General features: G+C 38.8%; 2 protein-coding genes across 2 annotated transcripts in view; one reads left to right on the top strand and one right to left on the bottom strand.

The window, feature by feature from the left end:
* The window catches only part of socs2 (suppressor of cytokine signaling 2), a 42,068-nt gene extending 40,781 nt beyond the window's left edge, over window positions 1–1,287 (bottom strand). The window contains 1 exon segment of the mRNA XM_061983563.1: window positions 1,146–1,287. The gene's annotated coding sequence lies outside the window, so the exon portion shown is untranslated.
* The window catches only part of ncaph2 (non-SMC condensin II complex, subunit H2), a 40,022-nt gene extending 25,972 nt beyond the window's left edge, over window positions 1–14,050 (top strand). The window contains exons 13-20 of the mRNA XM_061983558.1: window positions 984–1,028; window positions 1,103–1,173; window positions 1,309–1,387; window positions 1,459–1,527; window positions 1,592–1,641; window positions 1,735–1,839; window positions 5,661–5,810; window positions 13,791–14,050. Coding sequence (XP_061839542.1) covers window positions 984–1,028; window positions 1,103–1,173; window positions 1,309–1,387; window positions 1,459–1,527; window positions 1,592–1,641; window positions 1,735–1,839; window positions 5,661–5,810; window positions 13,791–13,949 — 728 coding nt within the window. The 3' untranslated portion in view covers window positions 13,950–14,050. The remainder of the gene's footprint in view (window positions 1–983; window positions 1,029–1,102; window positions 1,174–1,308; window positions 1,388–1,458; window positions 1,528–1,591; window positions 1,642–1,734; window positions 1,840–5,660; window positions 5,811–13,790) is intronic.
* The last annotated feature ends 2,115 nt before the right edge of the window (window positions 14,051–16,165 follow it).

Raw genomic sequence — 16,165 nt, 5'->3', positions numbered from 1 at the left:
AAAATTTTTTTTTATTGTAAAGAATATTTTAGCTTCTGTTTTTTCGACGAAGAATATTAGTGAAATATTTCTTCAAATTTACTATGATTAAAATTTAAAAAAATTATTCTGGCAAATCTAGAAAATCTGTAGAATCAAATTTAAATCTTATTTCAAAGTATTCTGAATTTCTTTTAAAATTTTTGTTCTGGAAAATCTAGAAGAAATACTGATTTGTCTTTGTTAGAAATATAGCTTGGTCCAATTTGTTAAATATTCTAACAAAAGTGCAGATTGGATTTTAACCAATTTAAAACATGTCATCAAAATTCTAAAATGTATCTTAATCAGGAAAAATTACTAATGATGTTCCATAAATTCTTTTTTCAAAAAGATTCAAATAAGCTAGTTTTTCTCTTCTTTTTGTCGGTCGAATTTTGAATTTTAAAGAGTCGAAATTAAAGATAAACTATGTTTCAAAATTTTATTTTAAATTTTTTCGTGTTTTCTCCTCTTTTAAACCGTTCAATTAAGTGGTTTTTTTTCATCATTTATTCTCTACAAAAAACCTTCCGTAAAAGGAAAAAAAATGTACGACGGAATGACAGACAGAAATACCCATTTTTTATATATATATATATATATATATATATATATATATATATATATATAAATTTATTTAGCTATTCTTGTTTAAATCACACTTACGTGTAACTTACAAATGACAATATATTTATTTATTTAAGTGTGTATCAAACTGGTAGCCCTTCGCATTAATCAGTACCCAAGAAGTAGTTTTTGGTTTCAAAAAGGTTGTTGACCCCTGTACTAGGGCATCAAATCAGTGTCAGTTGAGTCGGTCCATAGGTTGCCTGTAGGGATTTTTAATGTCCAGCAGATATCAGTATTTAGTGACACAGTATCAATACAGTTTTGCAATGTGTCGAAACGCTTCATGACGCCTCATCAACCCATCACTACCTAATAGCCTCTCGCTCTCGCAGACGATCCTGCCGATCCCAAGTTGAAGAAGGGGCCGACGTTCACCGGTAAGTGTCACACGTTCTGTTTTCTAGCATGTTAGTCACAAATGAATGATCGAATGTCTCTTCTCTCATTTTAGACCTAAACTACGTTTATTTCAGCAGCCTTAAAACAAAGCTTACCTCTCACAGGAGACTCAACAGGAAACAAGTCAGTGCTCGCTCTGTCTTCGCCTTAAATCCTTTCTCGACGTCACCGAGTGGGGCTAATTAGTGTGAACTGTCGCAGGCTGGGGTTAATTAGTGATGTCATGGGGGCGGGGCTAATGAATGTGTGACGTCACAGGGCGTGTTCGTGTCTGACGAAGAGCTGACAAGAAATCTCCTGCAGCGGGAGGAGGCGGAGCCCGTGGAGGGCATTGTTGGTGTGTGAGTGTTTCATTGAAAAACTCTAGTGTGTGAGTGCGTGTCTAAAATGTATCAGGTGGGTTTGAAGGTGCAGAAGACTCTTGTGAATATGATCATCTCCCCGCCGACTTTGAGGCAGATGAAGATGGCGTGCCAGGTGCGCGCTACACGTTCCCCATCTTTGTTTCCACTCTGTACTTGACATCTGAGTTTGTCTGCAGGAGCACACACAGACCAGCTGACCTACGAAGACCTCGTCAAGTTGCGCGTGGTAGGCGATGACATCACTCGTCAGGGGGGATGAAGGAGGGCGTTGGCTCGGCGTGTTAACCAGGACGTCTCGTGTGTGTGTGGCGGCGTTTAGGACCAGCTGGTGCTCTACTGTCAAGGAGGCTACACTCAGGAGACGGCGTTGTCTCGACGGATCGAAGACTGGGAGGAGAAGATCCAACCGGAGCTGGCTCGGCAGGTAGTGAGAGGGGTGGGCAGGAAGTAGCTCTTACACTGCAAAAAGTCAGTGTTCAAAAACAAGGAAAAAAAATACAAAAATGAGGGGTATTTTACTTGAACTAAGCAAAATTATCTGCCAATAGAACAAGAAAATTTGGCTTGTCAAGACTTTCCAAAACAAGTCAAATTAGCTAACCTACCGCTAAAATACCTTTAAAATAAGTATATTCTCACTAATAACAAGTGCACTTTTCTTGGTAGAAAAAAAAAAACTTTTTCTCTCAATATATTGAAAAATATTCTTAAATTAAGTACATGCTTGTGCCATTATCTTGACATAATGATATGCACTCGGCATTACATTTCTTGCATTTTCCCATCGATAAAATGACATCATCGCGCCAAGTGCGTGCTCTTTTGGTCAATTAGTGCGCAAGGAATATATATATATATATATATATATATTAGGGCTGCAACAACTAATCGATTATAAAAATAGTTGGTGATTCATTTAGTCATCGATTCGTTAGATCTATGCGCATGCGCTGAGGCTACTTTGTTTTTTATAAACCTTTATTTATAAACTGCAACATTTACAAACAGCTGAGTAACAATAATCAAAATAAGTATGGTGCCAGTATGCTGTTTTTTTTTTTTTTTTCAATAAAATACTGGAAAGGATAGAAATGTAGTTTTGTCTCTTTTATCTGATTATTAATCAAGTAATCGAAGTAATAATCGACAGATTAATCGATTATCAAATTAGTTGTTAGTTGCTTGTTGGGTGTGGGGAAAAATCGATTAAAATTCTAATCGCGATTCTCACGTTGTGCGATTCAGAATCGATTCTCATTTTTAAAAAATCGATTTTATTTATTTACTGTATATTACCAAATAGTAGCCCGGGCGTTTATTTCACAAAATCGATTTTGGAGACAGGCGTTTAAAAGAAGCAGGCGGTTATTTGCACAAGGCTTTTATTTATTTTTGCACCAGCCTGCACCAGGCCATTATTTGGTTACAATGGTTACTGTCCAGTATTTTTTTTCGTACAAAAAACTTTAAATGTAAAAGCTATTGTAAACATACAAACAAAAAAACAAGAGATCAACATGAGGTAGGCTATCAAAAGACAAGAGATCAACAGGGCCTCAACATGGCAGTAGTGCAACAATTGTCAAATAGAATACCAATACTAAAAATAAATAAACTTTTTAAATAAAGCAGCCTACCGGGAAAAATAAAATTATGGTACCAAGTACCCAAGTATAAAACCCACCATCAAAACAGAACAATAATACTGTCACTTAGATAAAATAAAGGCTACAGTACTCCAAGTTTTAAATAAAGCAGCATACAGGAAAAATACAATTATGGTATCAAGTACTCTATAAAACCATCAAAACAATAATACTGCAGCAAACGCAACCCCAGTAGCATTTTAATCTAAATTATGCAAATAACAGCCCAGGGGCGGCTATTTGGACATAGGCGGTTATTAGGAAGAGGCGGTTAATTGACAAAATGGGGTCAGACCCCGGGCGGCTATTAGGACATGGGCGGTTATTTGCCCAAGGGCGTTTATTTGGTAATATACGGTATTTATTTTTTTATTTTTTTCCTTTTTATTTTATTTATTTATTTATTTATTTTAATTAATCAATCCAACAAAACAATACACAGCAATACCATAACAATGCAATCCAATTCCAAAACCAAACCCGAGCCAGCAACACTCAGAACTGCAATAAACAGAGCAATTGAGAGGAGACACAAACACGACACAGAACAAACCAAAACTGGTGAAACAAAAATGAATATTATCAACAACAGTATCAATATTAGATACAATTTCAACATAGCAGTGATTAAAAATCCCTCATTGACATTATCATTAGACATTTATTTAAAAAAAAAAAGAACAATAGTGTCACAGTGGCTTACACTTGCATCGCATCTCATAAGCTTGACAACACACTGTGTCCAATATTTTCACAAAGATAAAATAAGTCATATTGTTGGTTCATTTAATAGTTAAAACAAATTTACATTATTGCAATCAGTTGATAAAACATTGTCCTTTACAATTATAAAAGCTTTTTACAAAAATCTACTACTCTGCTTGCATGTCAGCAGACTGGGGTAGATCCTGCTGAAATCCTATGTATTGAATGAATAGAGAATCCTTTTGAATCGGGAAAATATCGTTTTTGAATCGAGAATCGCGTTGAATCGAAAAAAAATCGATTTTGAATTGAATCGTGACCCCAAGAATCGATATTGAATCGAATTGTGGGACACCCAAAGATTCGCAGCCCTAATATATATATGTATATATATATGTATGTGTGGGGAAAAAAAATCACCAGACTACTTCATCTCTACAGGCCTGTTTCATGAGGGGGTTCCCTCAATCATCAGGAGATTTTAATGGGAGCATTCGCATACCATGGTTTATATAGGGCACAGAGTGGGTGGGTACAGGCTGGCGTAGGGGCGTGGTGATTGGCTCATGTGTTACCTAGGAGGTGTTTCCGTCTGTGGCGGCATGCTGATACAATTTCGCTGCGCTTGTTGAGGGATGACAGGTCTGGACGGTATATAATAAACAGTTTCTCTTTCAAGCATAGGTTGCATCTTTTATTACCACTATTGTAAGGTGTGCTGGATGCAAGAATTTGCCATGTTATTGAATATTCAACATTATTGTCTTTGAGGTCCCAAATGTGTTTGCTGAGTTCTGTGGTATTCCGCAGGTTTTGGTTCCTGAAAGAAGCCTTGTGATTGTTCCATCTGGTTTTAAACTCTCCCTCGGTTAATCCTACATATGTGTCGGATGTGTTAATGTCCTTGCGTGTTACCTTAGATTGGTAAACAACTGATGTTTGTAAGCACCCCCCGTTGAGAGGGCAATCAGGTTTCTTGCGGCAGTTGCAGCCTTTGTTGGTTTTGGGGTCGCTCTGTCCGGGGGCCGACGGCTCATTTGCAATTGTTTTGTTGTGGTTTGAGATAATCTGTCGTATATTGTTCATACAGCTGTAGCTCAATTAAAATCTCCTGATGATTGAGGGAACCCCCTCATGAAACAGGCCTGTAGAGATGAAGTAGTCTTGTGATTTTTTTTCCCCACACATACATATATTGCGCTCTACTACGGTATCGAGCACTATTTTTTGGATAACCTTATTAAGACATATATATATATATATATATATATATATATATATATATATATTTACAGCCCGGCCCCTGACCACATTTTTTTTAATTGTAATTTTGAAAAATGTATCTGAATGTGCATGAACTATTTCTGTTCAAAATAGTTAGAAATGTCACATGTTAAATGTTTAAATATTAACTGTCAGTTTACTGTACTGTGCCAACTGTACTACTATATGAGTACCTATTTTCTATTGTTTCATTGAAAATAAAACAGCAAAGTCCATTTGGCTGTCATCTGTTTCAATTATGAGACACAATTGTGTCAAAGTCATGATCTTTTATTTCATGCCTGAAATAAGAAAATATGACTTTAAAAAAGTAGTTTTATACTTGTGAGTGTTGATGACACAGCTTTGCAACACTTGATATTCTAGTTTCAAGCATGTTTTACTCAATATAGGTCATCACATCTCAGCAACAAGCTGTAATATCTTACTGAGATCATTTAGGACCAAAACACCTAAAACAAGTAAAACACTCTAACATAAAATCTGCTTAGTGAGAAGAATGATCTTATCAGACAGAAAATAAGCAAATATCACCCTTATTTGACATATTTCATCTTACTTAGATTTCAGTTTTTGCAATGTACGCACCTGACGCCATTTTTCCTTGTAGGAGCAGCGCCCACCATTTGACATCCATGAATACGGCGACAGAATCGTGGCGGCGCTGCACCCTGTGGGCGTGCGCCGCGCCTTCTCGTCCGTGGTGTCCGGTCTGGACAACGTGGAAGTCTGCAAGTTCCTGCTGGCATCTCTACAGCTGGTAAAGATCCTTTGACTTCCTTCATTTGACTTTATTCTTATCATTCTTCTCAACTTTTCTTGCTTTTTTATTTTTTTTATTTTTTATTTTTTAGTTTAGTCTAGTCTTTATTTGAAGGGACAATGCACAGAAACATTAAGCTCAAAGACAGATATGTTCTGTACCAGATTATAGCTAAATAGCTCATTTCCATCTGCAGTCCCTTGCTACCTGAATCCATACCTGCCAACTACTCCGGTTTTCCCGTAATTCGTACGGTTTTCATCAACCTATTCCGGGTTACGGTTGCAGTGATAAAAAATACGGTTTTTCATTAATTAAAAAAAAAAAGGGGTGAAAACTACGCGAATTGCACCTTGTGCAGACAAGATTTTTCGATCGGACACGGAGGAATTAGCGATGTAAAAGACCACGTTGGGACAAAAAAACACAAGTCTAATGCCGTTGCTAGCGATACAAGTGGAAAACTTTCAATGTTTTTCGTCGCCCAAACAGATTCTTTGGATGTGATAAATGCCGAAGTTTTATTTACGGAGGCAATAATTGAGCATGGACTTCCAATCGCACTGGCTGATCACATGGGACAGTTAAATGTTTGTAATGCAACCTTTAAAAATCATTACGCGGTGATCGCGGTCCCAAAAATACACTTTTCTTGCATGATAATGTCCAGAAAAACTCACTTTATATTACTATAGAGTCCTTTTAACGAATGAGTTTGATGGTTTATCACAAACCTTAAATGAAAGAAGTCCTTTGTTCTCCTGCACCATGCATGCACTTTGGCCTTGCTTCGTGTTTGGTGCGCAATCCTGTCGGCTGTATTTCACAGCACGTCTTTGACAACTTGAAGTGGCATAAAACATTTAAAACAAAGGGGTTATAGGAACAATCACTTTCAGTGTTTTATGCCACTTCAAGTTGTCAAAGACGGTATGCTGGTGCCCGACTGCCACAAGTGGAACAAACATTTGAAACAAAGGGGTTATAGGAACAATCACTTTCAGTGTTTTATGCCACTTCAAGTAAACTTATCATAAAGTTACCATATCATTTTTGCAGTATGATCAATCTGATAGAATAAATTTGGATTTTAGCCACAAAAAGGTAATGACACCAATGTTATCTATTGGAATTGTTTAGTACTGTTATACTGTTAAAAGTGTTTATACTATTTATGCTTTCAAGTCCAAGTTGAAGAAATCTTGTTAAATGTTGACAGCATAACTACCAAAATACAGAAGTATGTCCTTAATATTTTTGCAGTGCTATTTCTGTTGAAAAGTTCAAATGATTGCATTAGAGATGTGATGTGCCACTTTTCAAGTGTCTGATGGCTTAAATTAATTGTCATGAATTTTTCATATTTTGAATTCTTTTGAAAGGCTTACAAAAAAACTACATTTGAATTGTAATTCCATGCTATTGACAGGACTATTAATTATAATGAAGTTAGCTTACCATGTTTACAGTATGATAATTGTGATAGAAATGTGAATTTTAGGCACAGAATATTTTTTACAATTGAACAAAGCAGTAGATTATACAAGCTTGGACAGAAAGTTAATAATGACACCAATTTTTTTTTAAATGGAATTGTTTAGTACTGTTTTACCATTTGTTTACTGTAAAAAGTGTTTATACTTTCAATTAACAAATTGAAGTCTTGTGAAAGGTTGACAGGATAACTGGCATTAACTGTCAAAATAATGTCAAACTATTGAAGTTAGCTTACAGAATAAACATGTCAATCAACCCATATGATTTTTGCTGTAATATTTTTGTTTTGAAAAGTCACTGACTGATAGAAAAGTGATGGTTTTAGCAACATTTTAACCTGTCTGAATGCTAATAATCATTTTGCGTCGGGGGGCGAAGCCCTGAACCCTCCACCAGGACTTTGTCCTGGACCTACCGGGGCCTGCGGCCCTTGGACCCTGGCTACTAGGTTTTTCTGATTTCAAAAGTTGGCAGGTATGTGAATCAAAGGGATACAAAAATCATGCAATAAAATTATGACACTAAAATCATACTATAGCATGTAATCAAATTAAGAAAAGTCATTAAAAGTCCTTTCATGGACACATACTTAATATATAATACAACCACACCTCATTTACATCATCACACAAAGACAATACATGCTCTTGTTCACATCTGTCATCATTTGTAAAAACAACCATCATTTTAACAGCCATACCTCACAATTTACAACAAAAATGCTCTCATGGATGAATATAATACACATTAAGTTGATGTGTCAAACATAGTGCCCACCTTAGTGACCGTCTGAGCAGCTTTGATTGCTCCAAAGCCACTTTTTAACTTCAATTGTGAATGAAGAGTCATCTGTTAGACTTTTCAAGTTTGTAGTGAGGTCCTTCCATTCCTTTATGGCTTTATATCAAGGGTGCTCATTACGTCGATCGCGATCTACCGGTCGATCTCGGAGGGTGTGTCAGTCGATCACCAGCCAGGCATTAAAAAAATAGTCCTAAAAATGAGCGATCATAAATCTTCACTATGACGTCACTTTCGTCACTTGATTGACATTCACGGCACCCGAGGGTCTTCTGAGATGACGCTGGCTGCTGCCAGCTCATTAAAATTACCGACTGGAAGGCGAGAAACACTTTATTTCAACAGACTCTGGCGCCGTACCTGTCGTCAAAACTCCAAAGACCGACTGCACAGTTGCACAATAAAAGCTCTGCTTCATCCTGCCTGCGCTACCAAAATAAGAGTCTCAAAAAGCTGGCGTGCACAAGCTAGCAAGCTACGGAGTTTGCCGACAATGTATTTCTTGTAAAGTGTATACAAAGGAGTACGGAAGCTGGACAAATAAGATGCCAAAAACCAACCACTTTCATGTGGTATTGGACAGAAAGGAGGACTTTTTTTCTCCTCCATTCGAAAATGCGGACGTTATCATCACCACTGTCTGATTCCAATCAATGCAAGTCATCAGAATCAGGTAATACACCAACTTATATTCTTGTCTTCATGAAAGAAAGGAATCTATATGTGTTAAACATGCTTGTATTATCTTTAACCACCTTTAAGTTGTTAACAATATTAACTATTTGTGTTAAACATGCTTGTATTATTTTTAACCACCTTTAACTTGTTAACAGTATTAACTATATGTGTTAAACATGCTTGCATTATCTTTAAACACCTTTAACTTGTTAACAATATTAACTATATGTATTAAACATGCTTGTATTATCATTAAACACCTTTAACTTGTTAACAAAAACATATATTTCATAAAGAAGTAAATATAAATGATATATATGAATGAGGTAGATCCCCACGACTTGGATCAATTGAAAAGTAGCTCGCCTGCAGAAAAAGTGTGAGCACCCCTGCTTTATATGAAAAGGCTGATTGTGCAAAAGATGTTTTACATCAGGGTACGCTACACTGCCCCCTGGTGGAGGCTCGTGTGTTTCTAGTTGTCTAGGCAGATGTAAACTGGACAAAGTGCTTAAGTGGCGCTAGTGTAGTTTATCACGTATCTTTCCATCAACCACTAATAATGGTTCTTGGACGCTTTTGTGTGTTTTAGTTTCTTTTCTTTTTCTTTTCTGGACGTTTTCTGTTTGGCTGTGCTCAGTTGAGCAGCCGGCCCTCTGTTTACCACCTAATATTAGGGTTGTACGGTATACCTGTGTTAGTATTGTTGCGTTTCATGACCTTTTGTTCCTCCCAGGGAATTCAAGTCACAAGTCGCTCCCAAGCTCTTTACGACACTTAAAGCTGAGTAGAAAAACCACCAGAAACAGAATAGGTATTTTGTAATATATTTGCAAAATTTTGCATATATACATTGAGACCAGTCCAGCATAGAACATTCAATCGCCCCGCTAAGATGGTCTGCCCCCCGAAAAACCCTCTTCCCTCTTAAGTCCCTGGCAGTCATGTCTCTCTAGCCAAAACAAATGTCCATTATCTCTCTCTCTAACATTCCTCACTTCAAGGTTCAGCACACAGTTTTGCAGACAACCAAAAGACCACATTTGGAAGAAAAACACTAGCTGTTTTGTAATATGAAAAGAAGTAACACTTAAATTCGGATATACCGTATTTTCCGCACCATAAGGCGCCCTGGGTTATAAGCCGCGCCTTCAATGAACGGCATATTTCAAAACTTTGTCCACCTATAAGCCGCCCCGTGTTGTAAGCCGCATCTAACTGCGCTAAAGGAATGTCAAAAAAACAGTCAAATAGGTCAGTCAAACTTTAATAATATATTAAAACCAGCGTGATGTGGGCGCGCATGGAATCGTATATCAACATGGACGAAGCTGCGTGAAAAAAGCCACCCGGCCTCTTCGCGTAAACTTAAACTTACCTTAACCACTCGCTCATCTTTTCTTCATCCATCCCTTCGAGTTAGCTTTTATGATGACGCCGGCTGGAAAGGTCTCTTTTGGCAAGGTCTTCCTTTTGAATATCACCATGGGTGGAAGTTTCTGGCCATTAGCATGGCAAGCTAGAACCACAGTGAAGGATGACTTCTCATTCCCTGTGGTGCGAATATTCACCGTACGTGCTCCCGTTGTATCCACAGTGCGGTTCACAGGAATATCAGTTGCTGTGAAATAGTAATCCGTGTGCGGATGGAGAGATTGCGTCTTTTCATGAACCGGATCCCTGTCGCTTTGTAGGAGCCATTTTGTGGTCTTTACAGATGTAAACACACAAAGGAAATGATAATATCCGCGCGCTTTTTCTTCTTCTACGCGGGCGGGTGGTTGCTTACAGTAGAAGAAGAAGCGCTTCCTGTTCTATGGAGCGGGTGCTTACCTTGGCGGTTGCTTGCGTAGAAGAAGAAGCGCTTCATGTTCTACCGGGAAAAAAGATGGCGGCTGTTTACCGAAGTTGCGAGACCGAAACTTTATGAAAATGAATCTTAATATTTATCCATATATAAAGCGCACCGGGTTATAAGGCGCACTGTCAGCTTTTGAGAAAATTTGTGGTTTTTAGGTGCGCCTTATAGTGCGGAAAATACGGTATGTAAATATCTGCCTCCGACAGTATAGTACCGTGATACTAATGAATCATATTCGGTACTATACCGCCTCTAAAAAGTACCAGTCCACCGCCCCCTCACCCCCCTCTCGTCGTCACATCGTGACATTGCTTGTTTTACGAGCAGAGGAGCATGTTCGGCAGCGCGCGCACACAGAGTACTTACAGGCAGACACAGTGTGTAGACAGAAAAGGGAGAATGGACACATTTTGGCTTAAAAAGTAAAGATAAAGGTGAAGTTATAACAATGATACGCCCTCAGGAAGAGGTGCTTTAATACATGGCTAGTTAGCTAGCGGCTAAAGTTTATCTGCAGTTTTAGTTACTTCTAATTCACTAATCCTCGCCTCCATGGCGACAAATAAAGTAAGTTTCTTACAAGTACCATTATCACTGGAGGACGAGGAATAGCTAAACGTGCTTCACTACACACCGTAGCTCACTGGTGTCACAATGTAAACAAACACCATGGGTGGATCTACACCTGACATCCACTGTAATGATACCAAGTGCAGGAGCGTATCTAGTCGATACTACTATGATTACATCGATATTTTTTAGCATCACAAAATCTTTGTTTATTTATAAGTTGTGGATCGGTGGAGGGAATACTTCGAAGACCTCCTCAATCCCACCAACACGTCTTCCTATGAGGAAGCAGTGCCTGGGGAATCTGTGGTGGGCTCTCCTATTTCTGGGGCTGAGGTTGCTGAGGTAGTTAAAAAGCTCCTCGGTGGCAAGGCCCCGGGGGTGGATGAGATCCGCCCAGAGTTCCTTAAGGCTCTGGATGCTGTGGGGCTGTCTTGGTTGACAAGACTCTGCAGCATCGCGTGGACATCGGGGGCAGTACCTCTGGATTGGCAGACCGGGGTGGTGGTTCCTCTCTTTAAAAAGGGGAACCGGAGGGTGTGTTCTAACTATCGTGGGATCACACTCCTCAGCCTTCCCGGTAAGGTCTATTCAGGTGTACTGGAGAGGAGGCTACGCCGGATAGTCGAACCTCGGATTCAGGAGGAACAGTGTGGTTTTCGTCCTGGTCGTGGAACTGTGGACCAGCTCTATACTCTCGGCAGGGTCCTTGAGGGTGCATGGGAGTTTGCCCAACCAGTCTACATGTGCTTTGTGGACTTGGAGAAGGCATTCGACCGTGTCCCTCGGGAAGTCCTGTGGGGAGTGCTCAGAGAATATGGGGTTTCGGACTGTCTGATTGTGGCGGTCCGCTCCCTGTATGATCAGTGTCAGAGCTTGGTTCGCATTGCCGGCAGTAAGTCGGACACTTTTCCAGTGAGGGTTGGACTCCGCCAAGGCTGCCCTTTGTCACCGATTCTGTTCATAACTTTTATGGACAGAATTTCTAGGCGCAGTCAAGGCGTTGAGGGGATTCGGTTTGGTGGCTGCAGGATTAGGTCTCTGCTTTTTGCAGATGATGTGGTCCTGATGGCTTCATCTAGCCAGGATCTTCAGCTCTCACTGGATCGGTTCGCAGCCGAGTGTGAAGCGACTGGGATGAGAATCAGCACCTCCAAGTCCGAGTCCATGGTTCTCGCCCGGAAAAGGGTGGAGTGCCATCTCCGGGTTGGGGAGGAGATCTTGCCCCAAGTGGAGGAGTTCAAGTACCTCGGAGTCTTGTTCACGAGTGAGGGAAGAGTGGATCGTGAGATCGACAGGCGGATCGGTGCGGCGTCTTCAGTAATGCGGACGCTGTATCGATCCGTTGTGGTGAAGAAGGAGCTGAGCCGGAAGGCAAAGCTCTCAATTTACCGGTCGATCTACGTTCCCATCCTCACCTATGGTCATGAGCTTTGGGTTATGACCGAAAGGACAAGATCACGGGTACAAGCGCCCGAAATGAGTTTCCTCCGCCGGGTGGCGGGGCTCTCCCTTAGAGATAGGGTGAGAAGCTCTGTCATCCGGGAGGAGCTCAAAGTAAAGCCGCTGCTCCTCCACATCGAGAGGAGCCAGATGAGGTGGTTCGGGCATCTAGTCAGGATGCCACCCGAGCGCCTCCCTAGGGAGTTGTTTAGGGCACGTCCGACCGGTAGGAGGCCACGAGGAAGACCCAGGACACGTTGGGAAGACTATGTCTCCCGGCTGGCCTGGGAACGCCTCGGGATCCCCCGGGAGGAGCTGGACGAAGTGGCTGGGGAGAGGGAAGTCTGGGCTTCCCTGCTTAGGCTGCTGCCCCCGCGACCCGACCTCGGATAAGCGGAAGAAGATGGATGGATATTTATAAACTCAGGAAATACGTCCCTGGACACATGAGGACTTTGAATATGACCAGTGTATGATCCTGTAACTACTTGGTATCGGAATGATACCTACATTTGAGGTATCATCCAAAACTAATATAAAGTATCCAAACGAGAAGAATAAGTGATTATTACATTTTAACAGAAGTGTAGCTAGAACATGTTAAAACAGAAAATAAGCAGATATTAACAGTAAATGAACAAGTAGATTAATAATCTATTTTCTACCACTTGTCATTAATAATGTGTACAAAATAATAAATGACACAATATGTTACTGCATAGACTAATTAGGAGTCTTTGTTTGTTTACTTACTACTAAAAGACAAGTTGTCTAGTATGTTCACTATTTTATTTAAGGACTAAATTGCAATAATAAACATATGTTTAATGTACCCTAAGATTTTTTGTTAAAATAAAGCCAATAATGACATTTTTTGTGGTGCCCTTTATTTAGAAAAGTATCGAAATACATTTTGGTACCGGTATCGGCACAACACTACTTTTTACCTTCTTGTTTTCACCCTCTTTTTGTGCCCTTGTGTGCATTATCCTTTCCAGCTTTTGAAACCGAGCCACTGTGTGGAACAATTCCCCTTGTGGATTATTAGTTTGTCTCACTGTGACATCAGCACATCCCACAGCAGCGTGGCGTCTAATCGGGTACGTTTGTTCGCACGCACGTTTCAGGCCAACGACTACACGGTGGGCATCGACAGCGTGGAAGGCGTAGAGGAGAGCTTGGACTCGATGGCGATGACGCTGATCAGCACGCAACGAGCTAACGACAGGTTCAAAACTCATCCTTCCACCATGACGAACACTGCCGATGATCACATGACGCATTAAAAGACCACCATAGAGCCACTTCAATGACTGTATATACAAATGGCTTCATTTATTCACTCGGTTTCATATCAGACAGAAATACATTAAATGTTTTGCTCATACATGTGAGTGTTTGTGTGTCCAGCTCCACAAATCCCCACTGGTGAGAGTTTAGTCAAGCAGTGCTATCCGATGTCAGCTCATTGCCCAGCACAGCTCTTAAGGCAGACCTGGGTAAATTAAAGCCTGTTAAGCTTTTCAATCTGGCCCGCCGGACATTCCCAAATAATTATTTTAGATCTTAAAGATGGAAACTAGCTTCCATTATGATGTTTTCTAACAAAGTATTTCAATGGTTGGAATCTGCGCTTTTGCATGATATACTAGTTACTATGGTAACCTAATTAATTAGTATGTAATAGTGATGGGTTGATGAGGCGTCATGAAGCGTTTCGACACATTGCAAAACTGTATTGATACTGTGTCGATACTGTGTCACTAAATACTGACATCTGCTGGACATTAAAAATCCCTACAGGCAACCTATGGACCGACTCAACTGACACTGATTTGATGCCCTAGTACAGGGGTCACCAACCTTTTTGAAACCAAAAACTACTTCTTGGGTACTGATTAATGCCAAGGGCTACCAGTTTGATACACACTTAAATAAATAAATATATTGTCATTTGTAAGTTACACGTAAGTGTGATTTAAACAAGAATAGCTAAATAAATAAATTGATATATATAAAAAAATGGGTATTTCTGTCTGTCATTCCGTCGTACATTTTTTTTTCCTTTTACGGAAGGTTTTTTGTAGAGAATAAATGGTGAAAAAAACACTTAAATTGAACGGTTTAAAAGAGGAGAAAACACGAAAAAATTTAAAATAAAATTTTGAAACATAGTTTATCTTCAATTTCGACTCTTTAAAATTCAAAATTCAACCGACAAAAAGAAGAGAAAAACTAGCTAATATGAATCTTTTTGAAAAAATTAAAAGAATTTATGGAACATCATTAGTAATTTTTCCTGATTAAGATACATTTTAGAATTTTGATGACATGTTTTAAATTGGTTAAAATCCAATCTGCACTTTGTTAGAATATTTAACAAATTGGACCAAGCTATATTTCTAACAAAGACAAATCAGTATTTCTTCTAGATTTTCCAGAAGAAAATTTTTAAAAGAAATTCAAAATACTTTGAAATAAGATTTAAATTTGATTCTACAGATTTTCTAGATTTGCCAGAATATTTTTTTTTGAATTTTAATCATAGTAAGTTTGAAGAAATATTTCACAAATATTCTTCGTCGAAAAAACAGAAGCTAAAATATTTATTATTCTTTACAATAATAAAAATAAAAAAAATTACTTGAACATTGATTTAAATTGTCAGGAAAGAAGAGGAAGAAATTTAAAAGGTAAAAAGGTATATTTGTTTAAAAATCCTAAAATCATTTTTAAGGTTGTATTTTTTCTCTAAAATTTTATTTTTAAACGTAATAAGAAGCAAAGTAAAAAATAAATGAATTTATTTAAACAGGTGAAGACCCATCCATCCATCCATTTTCTACCGCTTATTCCAAGTGAAGACCAAGTCTTTAAAATATTTTCTTGGATTTTCAAATTCTATTTGAGTTTTGTCTCTCTTAGAATTAAAAATGTCGAGCAAAGCGAGACCAGCTTGCTAGTAAATAAATAAAATTAAAAAAATAGAGGCAGCTCACTGGTAAGTGCTGCTCTTTGAGCTATTTTTAGAACAGGCCAGCGGGCGACTGATCTGGTCCTTACGGGCTACCTGGTGACCGCGGGCACCGCGTTGGTGACCCCTGCCCTAGTATATACAATAATATAAACCAAGTCATTGTATTTCATTTAGGATTATTTCATATCTTCATTTAAATAAAAATATATTTGTATCTTTTTTAGATACAGTCAATAAATAATGTGAACATGTATCATAACATGGAAATCTAAGAGAACGTGTTGTGGATGATTGTGGACTGGGAATTTTTTTAATTTTATTTTTTTACACATTTTTATAAAAAAAAAAAAAAAAAAAAGTTTTTCCGACGTATTACATTTTAGGCGATTTCTCTTCTTAGTTATTATTTCTTCGGCTGTAGAAAAGAGCCGCTCACAGGGCACAGAGGAGGCGTCAGTGCGACACAGTTGGCGTATCGGTCACGTGACCAAAACAGCTCATGATCGGTCACGTGACTTTCTAAAA

Source organism: Nerophis lumbriciformis, linkage group LG25, assembly GCF_033978685.3.
Source record: "Nerophis lumbriciformis linkage group LG25, RoL_Nlum_v2.1, whole genome shotgun sequence".
Lineage (NCBI taxonomy): Eukaryota > Metazoa > Chordata > Actinopteri > Syngnathiformes > Syngnathidae > Nerophis > Nerophis lumbriciformis.
The sequence above is the reverse complement of the archived record's forward strand: the minus strand, read 5'-3'. Positions and strand labels throughout refer to the sequence as shown.